Below are 16,309 nucleotides of genomic sequence, written 5' to 3' on the forward strand. Positions count from 1 at the left end.
AATAGTCCTGAAACAGATTTGTTGTATTACCAATTATTTTTAGCTATCCGCCATATTTCTGCACAGATAAACATAGTCAAAAACAATATGTAGTTCGGTATACTGTCGAGTGCTCACGTGCCCAAGAGCTTGCGTCTCGTTTCCCGCGCTTCACTTCACACTTATCTAGTCATGGCATATTTTTTCTGCAAAAATATATAGAATATAGTTACTAGAAACTAGTTCTAGTACTGGTTTTATGTTTTACGTGACAAATTTGCGTATTTTTAATTGAATGTAAGTGTACATTCTGAAATCGATATAAATATGTATAACATGTCAACGTACTGTTAGATATTTGCACAAATGACTTCCATTGAAATATAGGCAGACGGCCATATTAACAATACTTGTAAATTACTTTAAAACACACAAAATGAACTCCAACGCGACAACGAAAATATATGGAACGTTTCGTAGTGACGACTAGTATAACACTGAGCTTGTTGGCGACTGAGCGCCGAGACTGAAACTGACCCCAGCCACTCCTTGCCATACATTTTATAAAACTACCCCCCACTATTCCTTCCGTTTCCTAATTTTTTCCTAACAATATTTTTGTTTTAAATAAAAATAAATATATTGATAAATAGCACAGATTAACAAATAACTTTTTAGAATACAGAATACATCAAAAATAGTTAAAAAGCTAACAGTACAAATTACGTCACAAGCATATAGTAACCGTTATACAAATATTTAATTTTATCTTAACACAATCCGTTAACTTAAAACTTAACAAAGTAAGTGATACGTGATATAAGATCCAAGTAGATGTAGTAATTAAAATTAACTCACCTTTTTAAGATGTGTTTATTTTTAAACAACAACTGCGGTGGAAGCATTTATTAAATGTATTAAAAGATGTAAAATACTCCATTTTTGTATATTAAAACTGTTCCAATTCGATACCAAAAGCAAGATACTACGTCTAAGCCATCAAGTTCTAAATAACAGTGAATTTCATGGGAGAATCAATATAAATGCTAATGTCTGATTTTACGTCTGATTACGACGTAACAAATTAAGCAGATGCACTTTATTAGATTAACGTTCGTCTTAATTTGTGTTTAATACAGAATCTTATTTCTTTTACGTTGCATGTAATCTATACGTATATCTATACTAATGTATGAGGTAAGATTTGTATTTAAGGATTATTGGATTTTTGTATGTACATATTTGATTCGTAAGTTTTGAACTTTTAAATATCACGCGGACGAAATTCACAACGAAGCATGTTGCTTTTCTTCGGTGATTCCGTAGTTGGCCAAATTAGGAATACATTTAAATTATTTTAGGTACATAACAATATTAGGTGCAAGATAATGTCAGTGAAGTTCCTACTTGACTATGTACAGTACAAGATTGTTATTTCAGTCTTCCTTTACACACTGGGACAGGTAAGTGTTTTCTTTAAAGGACACAAATAAAATAGGATATGTTTGTTTCTTATCTCAGACTACTGTTTCATACGAGCAATTGCTAGAAATAAAATTTTTCATTATCTTCTTTTTAATCCTTTATTAGTAATAAAAATTTTACTTACCAAAAATTACAAGTTAAGTATAACGATTACTGACAAAAGTAATTAATGATGACTTTTGATAAACACATAAACACTTGAATGGGATATAACCGAAAATGATAATATTCGAAAACCATAAATATTACCAATTTCGGTACAATTTAACTCAGCTATTGGTAAAAATCGTTCCAACTGTCAACCCTAAAGTGAAGTTTAACGCATGCATGATACCACAAGTTTTATTTTTATGTAATTTGTTTTAAAAGATTACAATGGCTGCAGTTAAAACAGTTGAGGATAACAAAAATCACGTAGAAGAAGAAGAGGAAGATGATGATATAAATGATACAGAGGAAATTGAAGCGAAAGATCCCTCAAAGAAGAAGAAAAAGAAAAAAAAGAAGAAGAAGACAGGTTAGACTCCATTCCTTGCATTTAAGATTATTTGTACCTTGTTATTTATAAATCTTGATTGAACATTAAGCTAATACGCCATTCCCTGTGAATTTATTCGAAACTGCCATATTTAGTAATGTCTAAATTTTAGCGGGAACTGAAGCGTCCGTAGAAAATGGACCTGAACCGCGTGATACGTTACAAAATGATTCAGTGGAAGATGTCGCTGAAACCGAGGAAAAGAAAAAGAAGAAGAAAAATAAAAATAAGGTCAAAACTTCTGGAAAAACACAAACGAACCCACCAACAATTCCAATCGCGGAATTATATCCTGACGGTTAGTACTAATTAATTTATGTTGTTACGTATTAAAAAGTTACGTTTTTTATTATCATTCTCTTTTAGTACAATAATTAACCTAATATGAACCATGGCATCCTTCTTATAAGAAAACAATATTTCTTTTTAGTTTCTTATTATACTTGGACTTTGATTTCACAAGCCAAATATGCTAAAACATAAGAATAACCAAAGATTTTTTTTGTTATTTTCGGTTTAGGTAACTTCCCTGAAGGCCAAATTATGGATCATGGCCCAGCTGAGGGCATTGATGAAAGAACAGCTAAAGATCGCTTCTCAAGTGAGGAGAAGAGAGCTCTAGATAGAATGCACCAGGACATTTACCAGGAAATCAGACATGCAGCTGAGGCTCACAGACAGGTCTATACATATAATAATGGCTCTTTGTCTAATCTGTTTTCATATATTCAAAGCATGTTTTGATGCAGTATTAAAATTACATAGTATTTATTCCATTTGTTAGAATAATTCCATCATACTCAAATCTATGCCAAATTTCACCCAGATCTGTTCAGCCATTTAGGCTACAAACTCTAACAAACATCCATCCAACCTTTCACATTTATATTAGTATGAAAATATGATTTCATTGTTTACTAAAAGTTAGTGATATTTAATAAAACTTCATGATTGTTACTTTATTGTTAATGGTGTTGTTATATTTAGACTAGAAAATACATTCGGGATTGGATAAAGCCTGGTATGACAATGATACAAATCTGTGAAGAGCTTGAAGCGACAGCAAGACGTCTTATTGGAGAAGATGGTCTTAAGGCTGGGCTTGCTTTCCCCACTGGCTGTAGCCGTAACCACTGCGCTGCACATTATACACCGAATACAGGTAAGTTACACATTTAGTCCGACAATAAAAATGTGACCATTGCCTCCTGTATGAATAATATATTTAAAATGTATTATTGATGGAAACTTCATCAATAATAAATTTTAAATATATTCTGTCTACATGCATTGGACATACTACAGACCAAAATTAGCCTTACAATATTTTATTGTATACTTTAGTAGTTTGATTACATTTGTTTCACAAAGAGACTACTTAAATTATGCAAATCACAATACATCAGTTGTAGCAACTGGTCAAGGCAACTTCAACAAACATCTGTATAACTTAGGGTTCACTGAAAGTCCACTATGCAGAGTGTGCATGATGGAAGAGGAAACCAGATCACATGTTATACATCACAGCTTAACCATGACTGAATTCAGGGTTAAGTATTTTGATTCACTGAGTTCAATCTTTAGGATCCCCAGTAATAATATAGAATTACTGGGGTTCGGAGACCTAGGTTGGCTAGAGTAATCCATGACCTGTCCTCACGCAAAATAGACACTATCCAATGAGTCTCAGCAACCATAGCTCATACTACTACAATCATTTTATAAACTGATCCCTAATAAAAGATATTATTAAAATGATTAGTATTGTTATCGTCATTGGTTTATCAGATCATTTTTGTAGCCTATATTGTTATTGATAAATAACTGGTGTCATTTAATTACATTGTCTTTTTTCAGTTATCTTATTATTGTTAATAGACTTATGGAAATGTAGTATTCTTTGTAGGAATGTATGGCCATTTAATCATGGCCTCAGTTGTAAACAACTTAATCAATACATTTACTATAATATTTTACTATTATGCAGCATTGAACAGGAAGAGGTTCTCAAATTGATCTGTATTTTTTGTTGTATGTACGTCAATTTCTGCTTTGAAGTTGCTTTTCAGTTTTTGTTAAAATCATTTTTTATTTTCTTTAGGTGATAATACAGTGCTGGAGTATGATGATGTTGTTAAGATTGATTTTGGAACACATATTAACGGTCGCATCATCGACTGCGCGTTCACACTGCACTTCAACCCGCGGTACGATCCACTAGTTAAAGGTGTGCAGGAGGCTACGGAGGCTGGTATAAAGGCTTCCGGTGTGGATGTTAGGCTGTGTGATGTAGGTGCTGCGGTACAAGAGGTAAAAGCAACATTTGGATAACTAAGATATGTACTGTAAATCTTAGAATGATTTGAATTTTAAGCTAATTTGTTCTTCATAGGTAATGGAATCACATGAAGTTGAATTAGATGGTCAAGTTTACCAAGTGAAGCCGATACGTAACCTTAATGGTCACTCTATTGGACCATACAGTATGTATAGTTAATCTTTTGTAATAAAAGTAAAATTTTAACATAGTAAATAATGATTTTTTTTATTACAGGAATCCATGCTGGTAAAACTGTACCCATTGTAAAGGGTGGTGAGACAACGCGTATGGAGGAAAATGAATTCTATGCCATTGAGACATTTGGTTCAACCGGTCGTGGACAAGTTCACGATGATATGGATTGCTCTCATTATATGAAAAACTTTGATCAACAATTTGTGCCATTGAGGTAAATATTGATTTCACTAAAGCAATTATTAATACATTATGTAAGAAGTTTTTAATTGAGAAAATTAACTTGTTAGATACTAATTTCTGTGTTAATTCGATCACATTAATAATATTAGTATGTGAAAGTTGAGATGGATGTATAGATGTTTGTTAGAGTTTGTAGTTTAAACAGTTGAACGGATTTCGATAAAATTTGGTATAGATGTAGAGGATAGTCTGGAAGAACAAATAGGCTACATACATTTTTTTTTCTATTTCCACGCGGACAAGGTCGCAAGCGAAAGCTAGTGGATCATAGATGTATTTAGAGAACATTTAATGACTTTCAGACTGCAATCATCAAAACAACTTTTGAATGTGATTAACAAAAACTTTGGTACACTGGCGTTCTGTAAGCGTTGGTTGGAGCGCGCCGGGGCGTCGCGATACGCAATGGCCCTCAAGGACCTTTGTGATAAGGGTGTGGTGGACGCCTACCCACCCTTGTGCGATATCAAGGGCTGCTACACCGCACAGTACGAGCACACCATCCTACTCAGACCTACCTGCAAGGAGGTAGTCTCACGAGGTGATGATTACTAATAAGATGGAAATACACATGACAGTGAATAATGCCAGTTATTACATGCCAGTAAAATGTCAACGAAATGATCATGGGGTCAGTGTCAAGCAAGTGTACCAGTTACTGGCATGTGTATTACAGTCCACTTTTGTACCGAGTTTTTATAAGAATTGCATTTTCAATACATGGATATATCCCTTACATGGCTTATTTAAGAAAAGATAATATTAAGCTTTGATTAAAGCAAGTTTTGAATAATTAGTGACTAAATATTATATATTTACATAAATACAGTCCAAATGAAAAATAAAAGCAATAAAGATGGAATTGATGCTGAAATATAATATTATGATATTAAACAGCTATATTTAGATATTTTTTGAGACAATAATCTTTCAGATTGTTATATGAAGTGTAAAAGTCATTTATCTACAATTTCTTGGTGTGAATTACTCAATTAATTTATTCTACATTGAAGCTTTTAAATGTTTTTATTTTTGTCATGTTTAAAACCATAATCTACTATCAGTTTGATTATTTGAAATATGCAATTGAGGGGTCAATCTATGTATTAAAGTGTTCTAAGTTTCTTAAATGTTTGCGTGTTTTGTGTATTTATAACGCAATGTTTCTTTATGCTTTTTTTAATGCAATACAAATATGTGTTTCTATCATAATAATTCTCTTAATTACTGCTTTTAAACTTTTCATTCTAAGCCTTTTTTGTCGACAATAGTTGTTACTAGTTTTTAATTTTTTTTTTAAATTCATGTTAAAAACTTACTATGCAATATTTTAGTATACATATTTTTATCAGTAAAAATGCAACTTTGTTGTAATAAAGTTCTACTTATTTACAAGGCCGTGTTTTATTTCTGGGGTTGACATACAAAAACAATTTTTTTTTTTTAATTTTTAATTTCGTTTATAGATAAGGAAAGCACTATTTCCCTAGATTTGCTTTAATACAAACGGTTACATTTATAAAGATTAATAATTTGTATTTAAGTAAATTTTATATCTAAAAATCTTTCAACGCTAACATATCATAGAAATGTATAAAATTGCTGTAATTTCATTAAATCTCGATATACAAACAATCACTAGCGTTCATATTTAACTACACCGTTATCTGAACATTTCCGGTAAATTTTAAATTAAAATCTTAATTATCCATATATAAAGCCAAACTGTTTATTCAAACATCTGTTTCAAAACTATTGCAATAACATTTAAATGTATATAATCTCAATATCTTTATAAACAGGTGCATTGAAAAATTTAAAGTAATTAAAGATTGTTTCGTACATTTCAATCATTCACACAAAATATTCCCGTAAACCAACTTCATAATTCATTAAACAGTACTACATTCTAACTTATTTTAATGTAAAATACAAGAAAATCAATCGTAATTCTAAATTCGTGCGGCCTCTTGCCAATGTTTTATATTGTAAAAGTTATGATCGGAACGCCTACACTAAGTTAATTTTAAAATTTTAGTATTAATGCCTAATTACAAGTTTTATCTTAACTAATCTTTCGACCAAAAAAAAGTAAGGCACCAAGCACACGCTAACACAATCAGTAAATAATTACAAAATACAACTCTAATAATACTAATTATAATATGAAAGACGTTAATATAACTTGATACAATTTATTCAAGATTGTATAATTTTGTAGAAAAAGTTTTAAATTTTGTACTATTCCGCGAGTAGGTTACACCGATCATAACTACACAATAACAGTAACATTTAAGATATCATTTTTTAGAATTAAAACTAACAGATTCGTTAAAAATTCTTAAATATGATTGACCTGACATCAAACTATTATAATTGTATAAAAATAAGTACCAAGTGAATACAAACTATGGAAATGGGAAGACAATGATGAAATTTACTATAGTCCAGGGATTTTTTTTTTTATATAACAAGGCGGCAAAAGAGCAAGCCACCTTAATTCGCCAAAATAGCGAAGCAACCGTTGCCTAACTTTAATCAACGATAGATCGGAAGCACACAAAGATGATAGTTTTATGTGTCCCCACCACCGCCAAATCCACTTTACCTTCCCATCCTTTATTAGGATGAGAAGGGAAAGGAGATTTAAAATAGGCCTCGCATATATATGATCAAGTTATCTAAGTCTTACATTCGTATTTCAATTTAACTTGTGAATTTTCATATATCAATATGGCAGTGTCCTTTCGTGATTTAAAACTTTTTTTTTATAAGTAGCCTATTTGACAAAATGTGCTACGAATTATCATTTTCGTTAATATATTTAAATTGTAAACTAACATTAAAATTAAAACGAAAACAATTTAACGTCTTAAGCCGACACACCGGTCTTAATTAACCATGTTTTGACTAGTTTTAATATATTTCTGATCAACAGATGATTTTTCTTTTAATAATGTTAACTGATATTTTATACAAATAAATCATGCGTTGTAATGTTCTATTTAACTTAAAGTTGTAATACAAATAATAAATACTTAATCTTGGTAAAGGTATTTATATAGATGACAAAAACCCGACAAAAATTATACAAATCCCTTATACCAAACTGGTAAAGTATCACAGAAATTAAGCATACCTAGCTAAACTATCGTGATATCTAACATCCCAACTACTAAACTACAGTACAGTCAGCTGTATAAATATGTATTCAATTACAAAGCTTTAGAAACTAGTAAACACTTAGTTTCAATATCTATACACATATCCACCCATTTGCTTCCTAAGAATATGTGCATGTGTATTTTTGAAACCATATGCCTGTACCAATTTCTAAAGTTTTTTTAGTGTGTACATGTTTATACAGCCGACTGTACAGAATTTGGTCAAAGTGTTCTTAAGTGAGAGATATGAAAGAAAAGGAAGTAGGTAATACTTTAAGCCTACCCCAATGATTAAAACAACTATCGGATATAAATTAGGCCAAATAAAAATCACACGAAAAATAACACTGGTATTCTTGTTTTGTAAAAACTTTCTTATTCATTATATATACTTTTGTTAAAATAATATCTAGAGAATTTATTTAAATGGGAATAAGGTGTTATTCCTTGCCGTCTCCGTTAGTAGTTACATTGGTGTATGGCCAGTTGTATATAGACTGCAATGGAACATGTAACAACTCCACAATATGTCGGTAATGAGGCTCTGTAATATAAAACATATTATTATAAACAAGCAATGGATTAATTTGCAAATTAATATATCTTTAAAACCATTCTAATTTGGAAAACAAGCACATTTGATAAAAAATATTAAAAAAATTGTTAATTAAAAAAAGTTAAATAATCGAAATGAGCAATCAAATAGATAGTCATATTAACATACCATTTTCTGGATTAATATATCCTTTCCGTATCAGAAAGTCAAGAAGTACTGGAGCGCTGGTAGTTTTGAACTGTGGACTCAATGCCCGCTGGATGCATTCCTCCGCTGTCAACAGTTCAAAGCTCTCCACCTCACCGTCAGCATTTTGAGGAACAAAATCAAATGGAAGTTCTAAATCATATACATATTCCGTATTCGGAAATAGACCCCTTTCACTTTCAAAGAAGAAACTGGAAATCAAATAAACATGTAATTAAATATGGTCATTTTTTATGTTAACATGTTTTAATTTTACACATAGCTCTTGTGAAAATCAGAGAAAAAGAACAATTTTTTGTATAACAACCAAACAAGAAAAAAACAGACCTATTGAGAACTCAAAAGAAGAAAGAAAATCAATTTTGGAACTACTAACATACTACATTAATTCTAACAAACCATAGTAGATAAACTAGACTGAAATCAATGTTATTGTTTTAGGATTATTCCCAACCGTCAGCCTGCTCTGTCCCCATGTGGGAATAGATGAGAATAAAAAGTTCCATCTGTCCCACCTTTTACAATGAAGGCCGGTTGGAACTTATTTTATTTTACACTGGTTCATCTGTCATTTCATTGATGATAATGGGACTGATGAAACTTTTTATTCTCACATGTGGACAGAGCAGGGTGGCGGTTGGCAATAATCCTTTTTTAGAAATAATTCCTTGAAGATAACAGATATTGAAGCAATTTTTTGACATACCTTACACATCCAGATGGCACCAATTTCTTGACCAAATCACCGACAACTGAAGCTTCCTCGGCTGCTTCTTTGATAGCAGTCTCCTGAATACCATAGCCAACTGCAAGACCACCACTGACAAAACAATCCCACTTTCCTGTAAACAAAGACAAGAGTTGCAGAAACCATAGAACCAAAAATACACAAATGGTCACTTGCAACTTTGTCAGCGCAGAATTACAAAATAACCTATACTATTTGGTTTTAAAAATATCTGAGTTATGTACAAAAGCAGATTTCATTATCAGCAATGTAAATACATGAATTTTTTTTTCCTGATACTAGACCAGTATGCTATTTAGCACTAAACAATTCTAATTATTACTATATTTATCTATATTATTTTTTTAATTGCGGCAAGATTGTATTATCAGTTTATGAGCTTATTGATTTTAATAATAAAAAAGGTGAGATATAATCTACTGATAAGTATTTAGCACACAATTTACAATACAATTAACAATATCATGGTTTTAGAACTTTGAACTTCCTAAACCAAACTAAATAAACATTCATGTTGTCTTCATAGTTTTTTGATATCTTTTGTAAATGTTACCTTCTGCTGTCATTTGTATACAAAATGTGCACAACAAAACTTCTTACTTAACACATAAGAATTAGTAGTTTCTTGTAGTATTCAAGGATAAATGAATTAATAATTATGATACATTAATTAAAATTCTTACCAGGCCATGTTTGCTTTGTGAAACTTCTCTGCTGTAACCAGATGCAAAGTCCTTTGGTGGGATGTGTCAAATAACCATTTACGCTAACTCCATAGTTCCTAATACCAAAGAGACAAATAGCACTTCTATCCATTTCCAGGAGACTTTCATGATAAAATGGTGTACTGACTTCAAAACACTGAAAGAAACATACTTTGAATAAAAATATATTAATGAACTATACAAGGGTTGGGTATAATATATTTGTTACTCTGGGTTATTTCCCACTAGCAGTGTTGCCTACAGTAAGTCTTGAATTTCCTACTTCACAAACTCAGAAGATCTGGTAATGGAAGTAAGCAGGCTTTTTATATGAGTAGAATAATAAAAAACCTACCTCATCTCTCCAACCTTTTAATGCACAAATTTCATTCTCTTTGCGTAAAGCCTGTAAAACATCAGCTACCTTCGAAGTCCTCTCTTTATATCCTCTGAAAGCCGGATTTAATTCTACAAACTTTCCAGTAATAACAAACACCTAAAACAAGTGAAATGTTTCATTGCATATAAAGCGCTGCTTATTTTGTTTTGCGGCAATAGCGAGAAGAATCTAACAAGATATTAGAATGCCGATTGAAATTAAGCACAACGTCGAAAATTGTTTACCTCAGGAAATCTATGAAGATGTTTCATAACATCTGGTCGAATTAAACCCACTTGGTGACCTGCGACTACAAACGGTTTACATATGCCTTCATGTAACCCTTGAACACAATAATAAATGTACGTTAATTTCATGTTTATATTTAACTCGTATACAAGCAAAACAATGTAATACCTGACAGGTAGAAACAATTGAATTTTCTGGCTAATTTTGTAAGTTCCGAAAATTGATTCTGAAGTACCGAATGCATGTCTTTCATATTTTGTATCACTCAAATTGGGCGATAAAATTTATATGTTATTACACACTCACAGAAAATTATTCATCACTCCCTTAGCATATATAAAACGAAAAATGAAAATTATGAACCTGACGGAACCAATCAAAATCCAACATAAGAACGCAGATTATAAAATATTAAATGCGAATAACATAATCTGTTGAAACAGAGTAAATTTTCTTTGATATTTGTATTTATTGGAGTGTTTACTAATTACCAGAATAACCAAATATACTTATTAATATGAATTTTACAATCAGGTTCTTAAATAATGAAGGCTAATAGGTTGCTGTTTTGTGTTACACTTTTTTAACCGAGGTCTATTGCTCTTTGAAATCTTTAAAAATCAGAAAATGTCAGAAAATGTTCTAATGACATCGTCAACCATTTGTCAAATATATCTTAATTTCTTTCTTAATTTGATCTTTTCCTTTTTACTAATTATACAATAATTATAACCATGGCTTAAAATAAATTAGACTTTTCTGAACCTGTCATTTGGAGCGACTAATCCTGTGCAGTAATAAACACAACCCAAATAAACAGTAACAGTACATTACAACTTTATATATTACATTAAAAACTTGGGTCAAAAACAATGAAAACGGAAAACAGTACTTTGTTATGTGAAATTTCTCCAGTATTTAAGCCTTACATACAAAGTTTGTATAATGATTTGGAACTAGGTGAGTATAGATTAACAAAAATTTAAATAAACCCTATGGACAGTCAAAATATTTTTGCCCTCTGTTCCTCGCAGAAATCGGCCCAGTAATTTTAGATATTTCAATACATATAAAAATAAATACAAATGTAAAAGCAAAGATTATATTCAATGTATCATATTAGCTATTGTAGATATTAATTTAACTTTTCAGGATTATGCAAAGCTAAAGTTGACTTAGAAAGAATTGGGAGTAGCTCTGATGGAGCTGAAACTCAATTTCGTTTAGTTTTACCTTACTGCTCTAGAAAGTTAAAATGGGAAGTCATATTTGATGCATCAACTCCTTGGTTCGCCCCTGACTTTCGGTTTGATGATGACAGTTTCCTAAATAATCCAGATGAAGAATTTCTTACTAAAAATGTTCCCAGCCTTGCCAATTGGAATGGTAATGATCCTAATGCATTATGCAATGTTATAAATGAGTTAATAAAATTATACAAAGCACATCAGGTAAGGCATGTACTATGTAGGATACTATTGTGTGAATATGATATTATTTTTCAAGTTAATATAATTTTTTTTTAGATTAAAAAGCTGAATGAGGATGATGAATCCCGTGCATCTTTTGAGTACAGTGCCCTATTAGGAAATGGATTTACCTCTGAACAAGATATTGAAGTTTATGTATTAGGACATACAGCTGAATTTTTAATAAAATTAAAAGTAGACACATCCAGATTACCAGAGTTGTATAATGATGGGTATGTTTTATGATAATTATGTGGTCTATATATTATGGTATAAAATTAACATTTTTTTCAACTTTTGTAGGACTGAAAATAATCCAGGCATTGATACAGCCTTAATGCTAGTTCGATATCCTAATTCCACAAATGCAGAACTCATGTTGTCACCATTTTTGTCAAAATGTATTGGGAATATAACTCTACCTTTGTAAGTATGGAATATTTTACATCCAAATTATAAAAAAAGACTTCTAAAAGGAAATCATAATGTATCTATAGATAAAAAATAATGTATTTTTAATTACAGAATGCATCAATCAGGAGTTTTAATGGATTATGTGCCCATGGTTACAGATCTTTTAAATAGTAAGGTACTAAAAAAAATAACAGTGTTGTCCTAATTTATTTCTGTTAAATTATATAACAAAATGTGTTTACAGATTCAAGATCTACTAAACAATGATAAATTAAAAAGGGGGCTTTTGGCACAACTTATTGTGAAATATGAAGGTGCAGTTTTGGAACATGATGCTAACAGTGCTGCTCTTCTCTTTGAAATGAATAACTTTTATTGGATATTACAAATTGATATAGGTATAGTAATTTTCTATCCAAAAGCCTACTTATCCTAATGTAAAAAGTATAGAAGCAATGACTATTTTAACTCTATAACAAAACTTATTATTATTATGTTATGCTTTAAACTTTTATCGAATCTTTTATTCTGTGTTTTAATAAGTTTAATGTGTTTTTATACATAAGGCAAATATTTAATTTTTTCTTAATATTGCAGGTATTCACTTTCCAGAAAAGCCGCCAATTTTAACATTGCGATCTGTCTATCACAGCAGCAAGGGTAAACCAAAACACAAAATGTTACCTGGTTGCCCATACAAAAATTTTGAAGCATACATTGAGCAACAAGTAGAGATATTCAAAAATGAGTGTAAAGGTATTGTACCAAGCATTCAGGTTTCAAATATGGAGAATTAAATGTTATTAAGTGTAAAGTATATTAATTAATTAAATTTTAATTGAATAACAGTGTTTTCAATTTCAATATGTGCTATAATAGTGAAAAATCAGTCATGTGAATTGTTTCATCACTCATAACTTTTTAAAAATATAAAAATATCAACTTCTGAGGGCAAATTTACATAACCAAAATTTATTCCTATTTTACCTTGAATCAATCTTATCTGTTTAATATTTGGATGGTTGGATAGTTTACATATTTCTAAGATGGTTTAACAGATCTTATTAAATATTTCTACAGATGAAGAACACAGGCTATTTACTAAAATATTTATTATTACCACATGTATGGAGTATAAATAAAACAATGAGCTAGTAGTTGTATGGTGTAATAACAAATAATGTTTTAATCAGCTTTCATGATTACTTATTTCTATAATCTAACATGAGAAGCAATCATTTAAGACTAATTTTCAAGGGTTAATACTATGACACTAAAACCGAATTATATTACAAGAAATTAGAATCACAAAGAGTTTCTGCAGTGACAAATTTTGCCGACAAAGGAACCCCACATAACAATGAAATCTTACTATGTGAAGTAACATTTAAGAACACAATTTAAGTAAATAAAACATATAACTTAAAACATTCTACCAGAATAAAGTTAATTAGTCAATTTTGTATTTTCCTTGTTTCCTAACAGTTCATAACGATATCTCATGTATGTAACTCTCATTCTGTCCCATACATTTTCAAAGGAGTCCATTGCTGGCCTGACATCAAGGAGAGCAAATTGATATTTGTTGTCCACTTCCCCGCCATCATAATAATCAATAACATATCTCACATCTTTTCCACATCTGTCTACAATCCAGTCATGACGATCAAATGGAAGTTCATACCTGAAATAACAATTTAGGAAATGATATAAAATTAGTATTTGAATATTAAGTTCTAGTTAGTGTTATAACACAATTTTCTCGAGAAATATAACCAACAGGTCTTTTTTTAGGATATTCTTTTCAATTTTGTATATAGTTTTATCTATTATAAATAAGAAGCTTACCCCAACCAAGAACGAAATCTGGCCCTTGGACTGTAATCAGTTGCTTTCCCTCCAAAACTTTTCAATCTGGGATGTCCACATTCCTTAGCATGTAGTGCTTCCCATTTCAACACTTCTTGCCAAGCCTACAAACATAGTTTATATTATACATTTTATGAATATATATTTATTTAAGTAAATAAAATTGTTTACTACCTGTTCATTGTTTGCATTGTGTATGCGAATAATATCATCCATATCTTTCTGCTTGATTTCATCATCCTTCCAACGCCATCCCTTACGAAGCATAGCATTCCAAAACATTTGTTGGCTGGGGTAAACCCAAAACTCAGTTGAGCCATCCGGCATTGCCCTTGGAATTGTAGATACTTGTCGATTTGTTGGAAGGGGAAATGGTTGGTCTGGTGCTGGCTGTTGGTTTGCTGGAGGCATCTGCAATGTTTAATACTCAGTTAGTTTGTTTCTATTTTTTTTATAGTGTTTACATCGTAATTTTCAAATTAAATTACGAATTTACGTACCATGTTGTATGGATTAATATCGTTCTTGCTATGTTGCACTGGACATTCTGAAGGTGTAGTTTTAGCATTTGTGGCATCATTTGCCTTATTATGCATAGGACATTCTGGCGGAGGATTATCATTTTTTTCTGATTTTATATGTACTGCCTCTGCTGAAACTTTGTTACCCATCTTTATTGCGCCTTACGTAAGGTGAAGAGGTTACATAGATGTCATAATCACTGCACTTCTGGAATAACAATTAATATACGTTACAATAGTATTTACGCGCACTAAACACAAAATTAAACAACAAAATTGTACCGTGTTAAGTTGAATAATACAAGACTAAAATCGGTATCGTTAAGTTAAAATTAAATATAACCAAGCATTAACTCATGACATTAAAACTGGTAATGTTGCCATTGCCAGTCAGCCGATATCGATTTTCAAGAATTCCATTAAGATCCCATTTACTCTTTGGGCAAACGTCCATCTGACACATGTGACAACTTACAACAAAATGTCAATTAAATCATAAATGACAGTTCATTTGTTTTCAATAGGTTAGTAAAGTTCAGATTTTTAACTATTAATAGTTAAACCTCAGGTCATTATGTTAAACATAAATCATAATATACTGCTAAAATCCAGGCACCTCTTTTCATCGTTTTCAATAAACAGATTTTTAAATAACAATGTAGCAAGTATAACAAAGGTACACAGAGAAGTTTATGCTAGGTTGTATCCTACAACCATAGTTCTACCTGATGGGGCGTCAATTAACATAAGGTATCATGAACCAAGAAAAATTATCAAGGTAATATCAACTTTTCTTTCTTAAGACATCCTGCCGCTGCTTAACCCTTTTTTCTATATATTGTTAATAATCTAAATGTGTACTTACTTGGTATGCTACTACTACTGCCTTTCTTTACTCTTATTCATTAGTTATTTTAGCATTAAGAAAAATGTATAAACTACCCCAAAAACTGTAAAACTTTTAATTTGCATAATTTGTTTCAGCTGCCATTGGATATGTCATTATTGTCAGAGGAGGAGAAGAGAGTAAGATTAGAAAGGAGAAAGCCAAAGCGAAAGGTCAAAATCACTGAAACAATTGAAGATAACTATAATGCTAAAAAATATTTAAAATATATTAAGAAATGAATGGATTCATGTAATTAAAATAGAACATAATTATAGATAACTTATTAGAAATAAAGTTTAAGATGATACAACTTTCTTTTATTAAAAATGTGTATTATTCATATAATTAATTATTTTATTAAAAACCATATGTACATTACA

General features: G+C 30.8%; 4 protein-coding genes across 4 annotated transcripts; 2 read left to right on the forward strand and 2 right to left on the reverse strand.

Moving 5' to 3' along the window:
* Positions 1–1,753: 1,753 nt before the first annotated feature.
* Positions 1,754–6,152, forward strand: LOC106105506 (methionine aminopeptidase 2). Its single transcript, XM_013285858.1, has 8 exons — positions 1,754–1,981; positions 2,115–2,300; positions 2,523–2,683; positions 2,990–3,164; positions 4,104–4,312; positions 4,395–4,485; positions 4,557–4,731; positions 5,063–6,152. Exons 1-8 carry the CDS (start codon positions 1,840–1,842, stop codon positions 5,313–5,315), a joined length of 1,392 nt encoding a protein of 463 aa, XP_013141312.1. The 5' UTR covers positions 1,754–1,839; the 3' UTR covers positions 5,316–6,152.
* A 1,912-nt stretch (positions 6,153–8,064) lies between these two features.
* Positions 8,065–11,135, reverse strand: LOC106105507 (uncharacterized protein YJR142W). Its single transcript, XM_013285859.1, has 7 exons — positions 10,936–11,135; positions 10,764–10,861; positions 10,495–10,635; positions 10,119–10,296; positions 9,394–9,529; positions 8,649–8,878; positions 8,065–8,468 (listed from the first exon to the last, which is right to left on the reverse strand). The coding sequence occupies exons 1-7, from the start codon at positions 11,018–11,020 to the stop codon at positions 8,365–8,367; spliced, it is 972 nt and encodes a 323-aa protein (XP_013141313.1). The 5' UTR covers positions 11,021–11,135; the 3' UTR covers positions 8,065–8,364.
* A 286-nt stretch (positions 11,136–11,421) lies between these two features.
* On the forward strand, positions 11,422–13,493 carry LOC106105567 (BRCA1-A complex subunit BRE-like). The gene is made up of 7 exons (XM_013285964.1): positions 11,422–11,727; positions 11,920–12,218; positions 12,294–12,469; positions 12,540–12,662; positions 12,762–12,825; positions 12,895–13,048; positions 13,248–13,493. Exons 1-7 carry the CDS (start codon positions 11,640–11,642, stop codon positions 13,445–13,447), a joined length of 1,104 nt encoding a protein of 367 aa, XP_013141418.1. The 5' UTR covers positions 11,422–11,639; the 3' UTR covers positions 13,448–13,493.
* Positions 13,494–13,802: 309 nt separating this feature from the next.
* On the reverse strand, positions 13,803–15,434 carry LOC106105568 (cytochrome c-type heme lyase). The gene is made up of 5 exons (XM_013285965.1): positions 15,323–15,434; positions 15,020–15,248; positions 14,694–14,930; positions 14,499–14,623; positions 13,803–14,334 (listed from the first exon to the last, which is right to left on the reverse strand). Exons 2-5 carry the CDS (start codon positions 15,188–15,190, stop codon positions 14,097–14,099), a joined length of 771 nt encoding a protein of 256 aa, XP_013141419.1. The 5' UTR covers positions 15,191–15,248; positions 15,323–15,434; the 3' UTR covers positions 13,803–14,096.
* Positions 15,435–16,309: the final 875 nt, after the last annotated feature.

This window comes from Papilio polytes, unplaced genomic scaffold (genome assembly GCF_000836215.1).
Source record: "Papilio polytes unplaced genomic scaffold, Ppol_1.0 DF822845.1, whole genome shotgun sequence".
NCBI lineage: Eukaryota > Metazoa > Arthropoda > Insecta > Lepidoptera > Papilionidae > Papilio > Papilio polytes.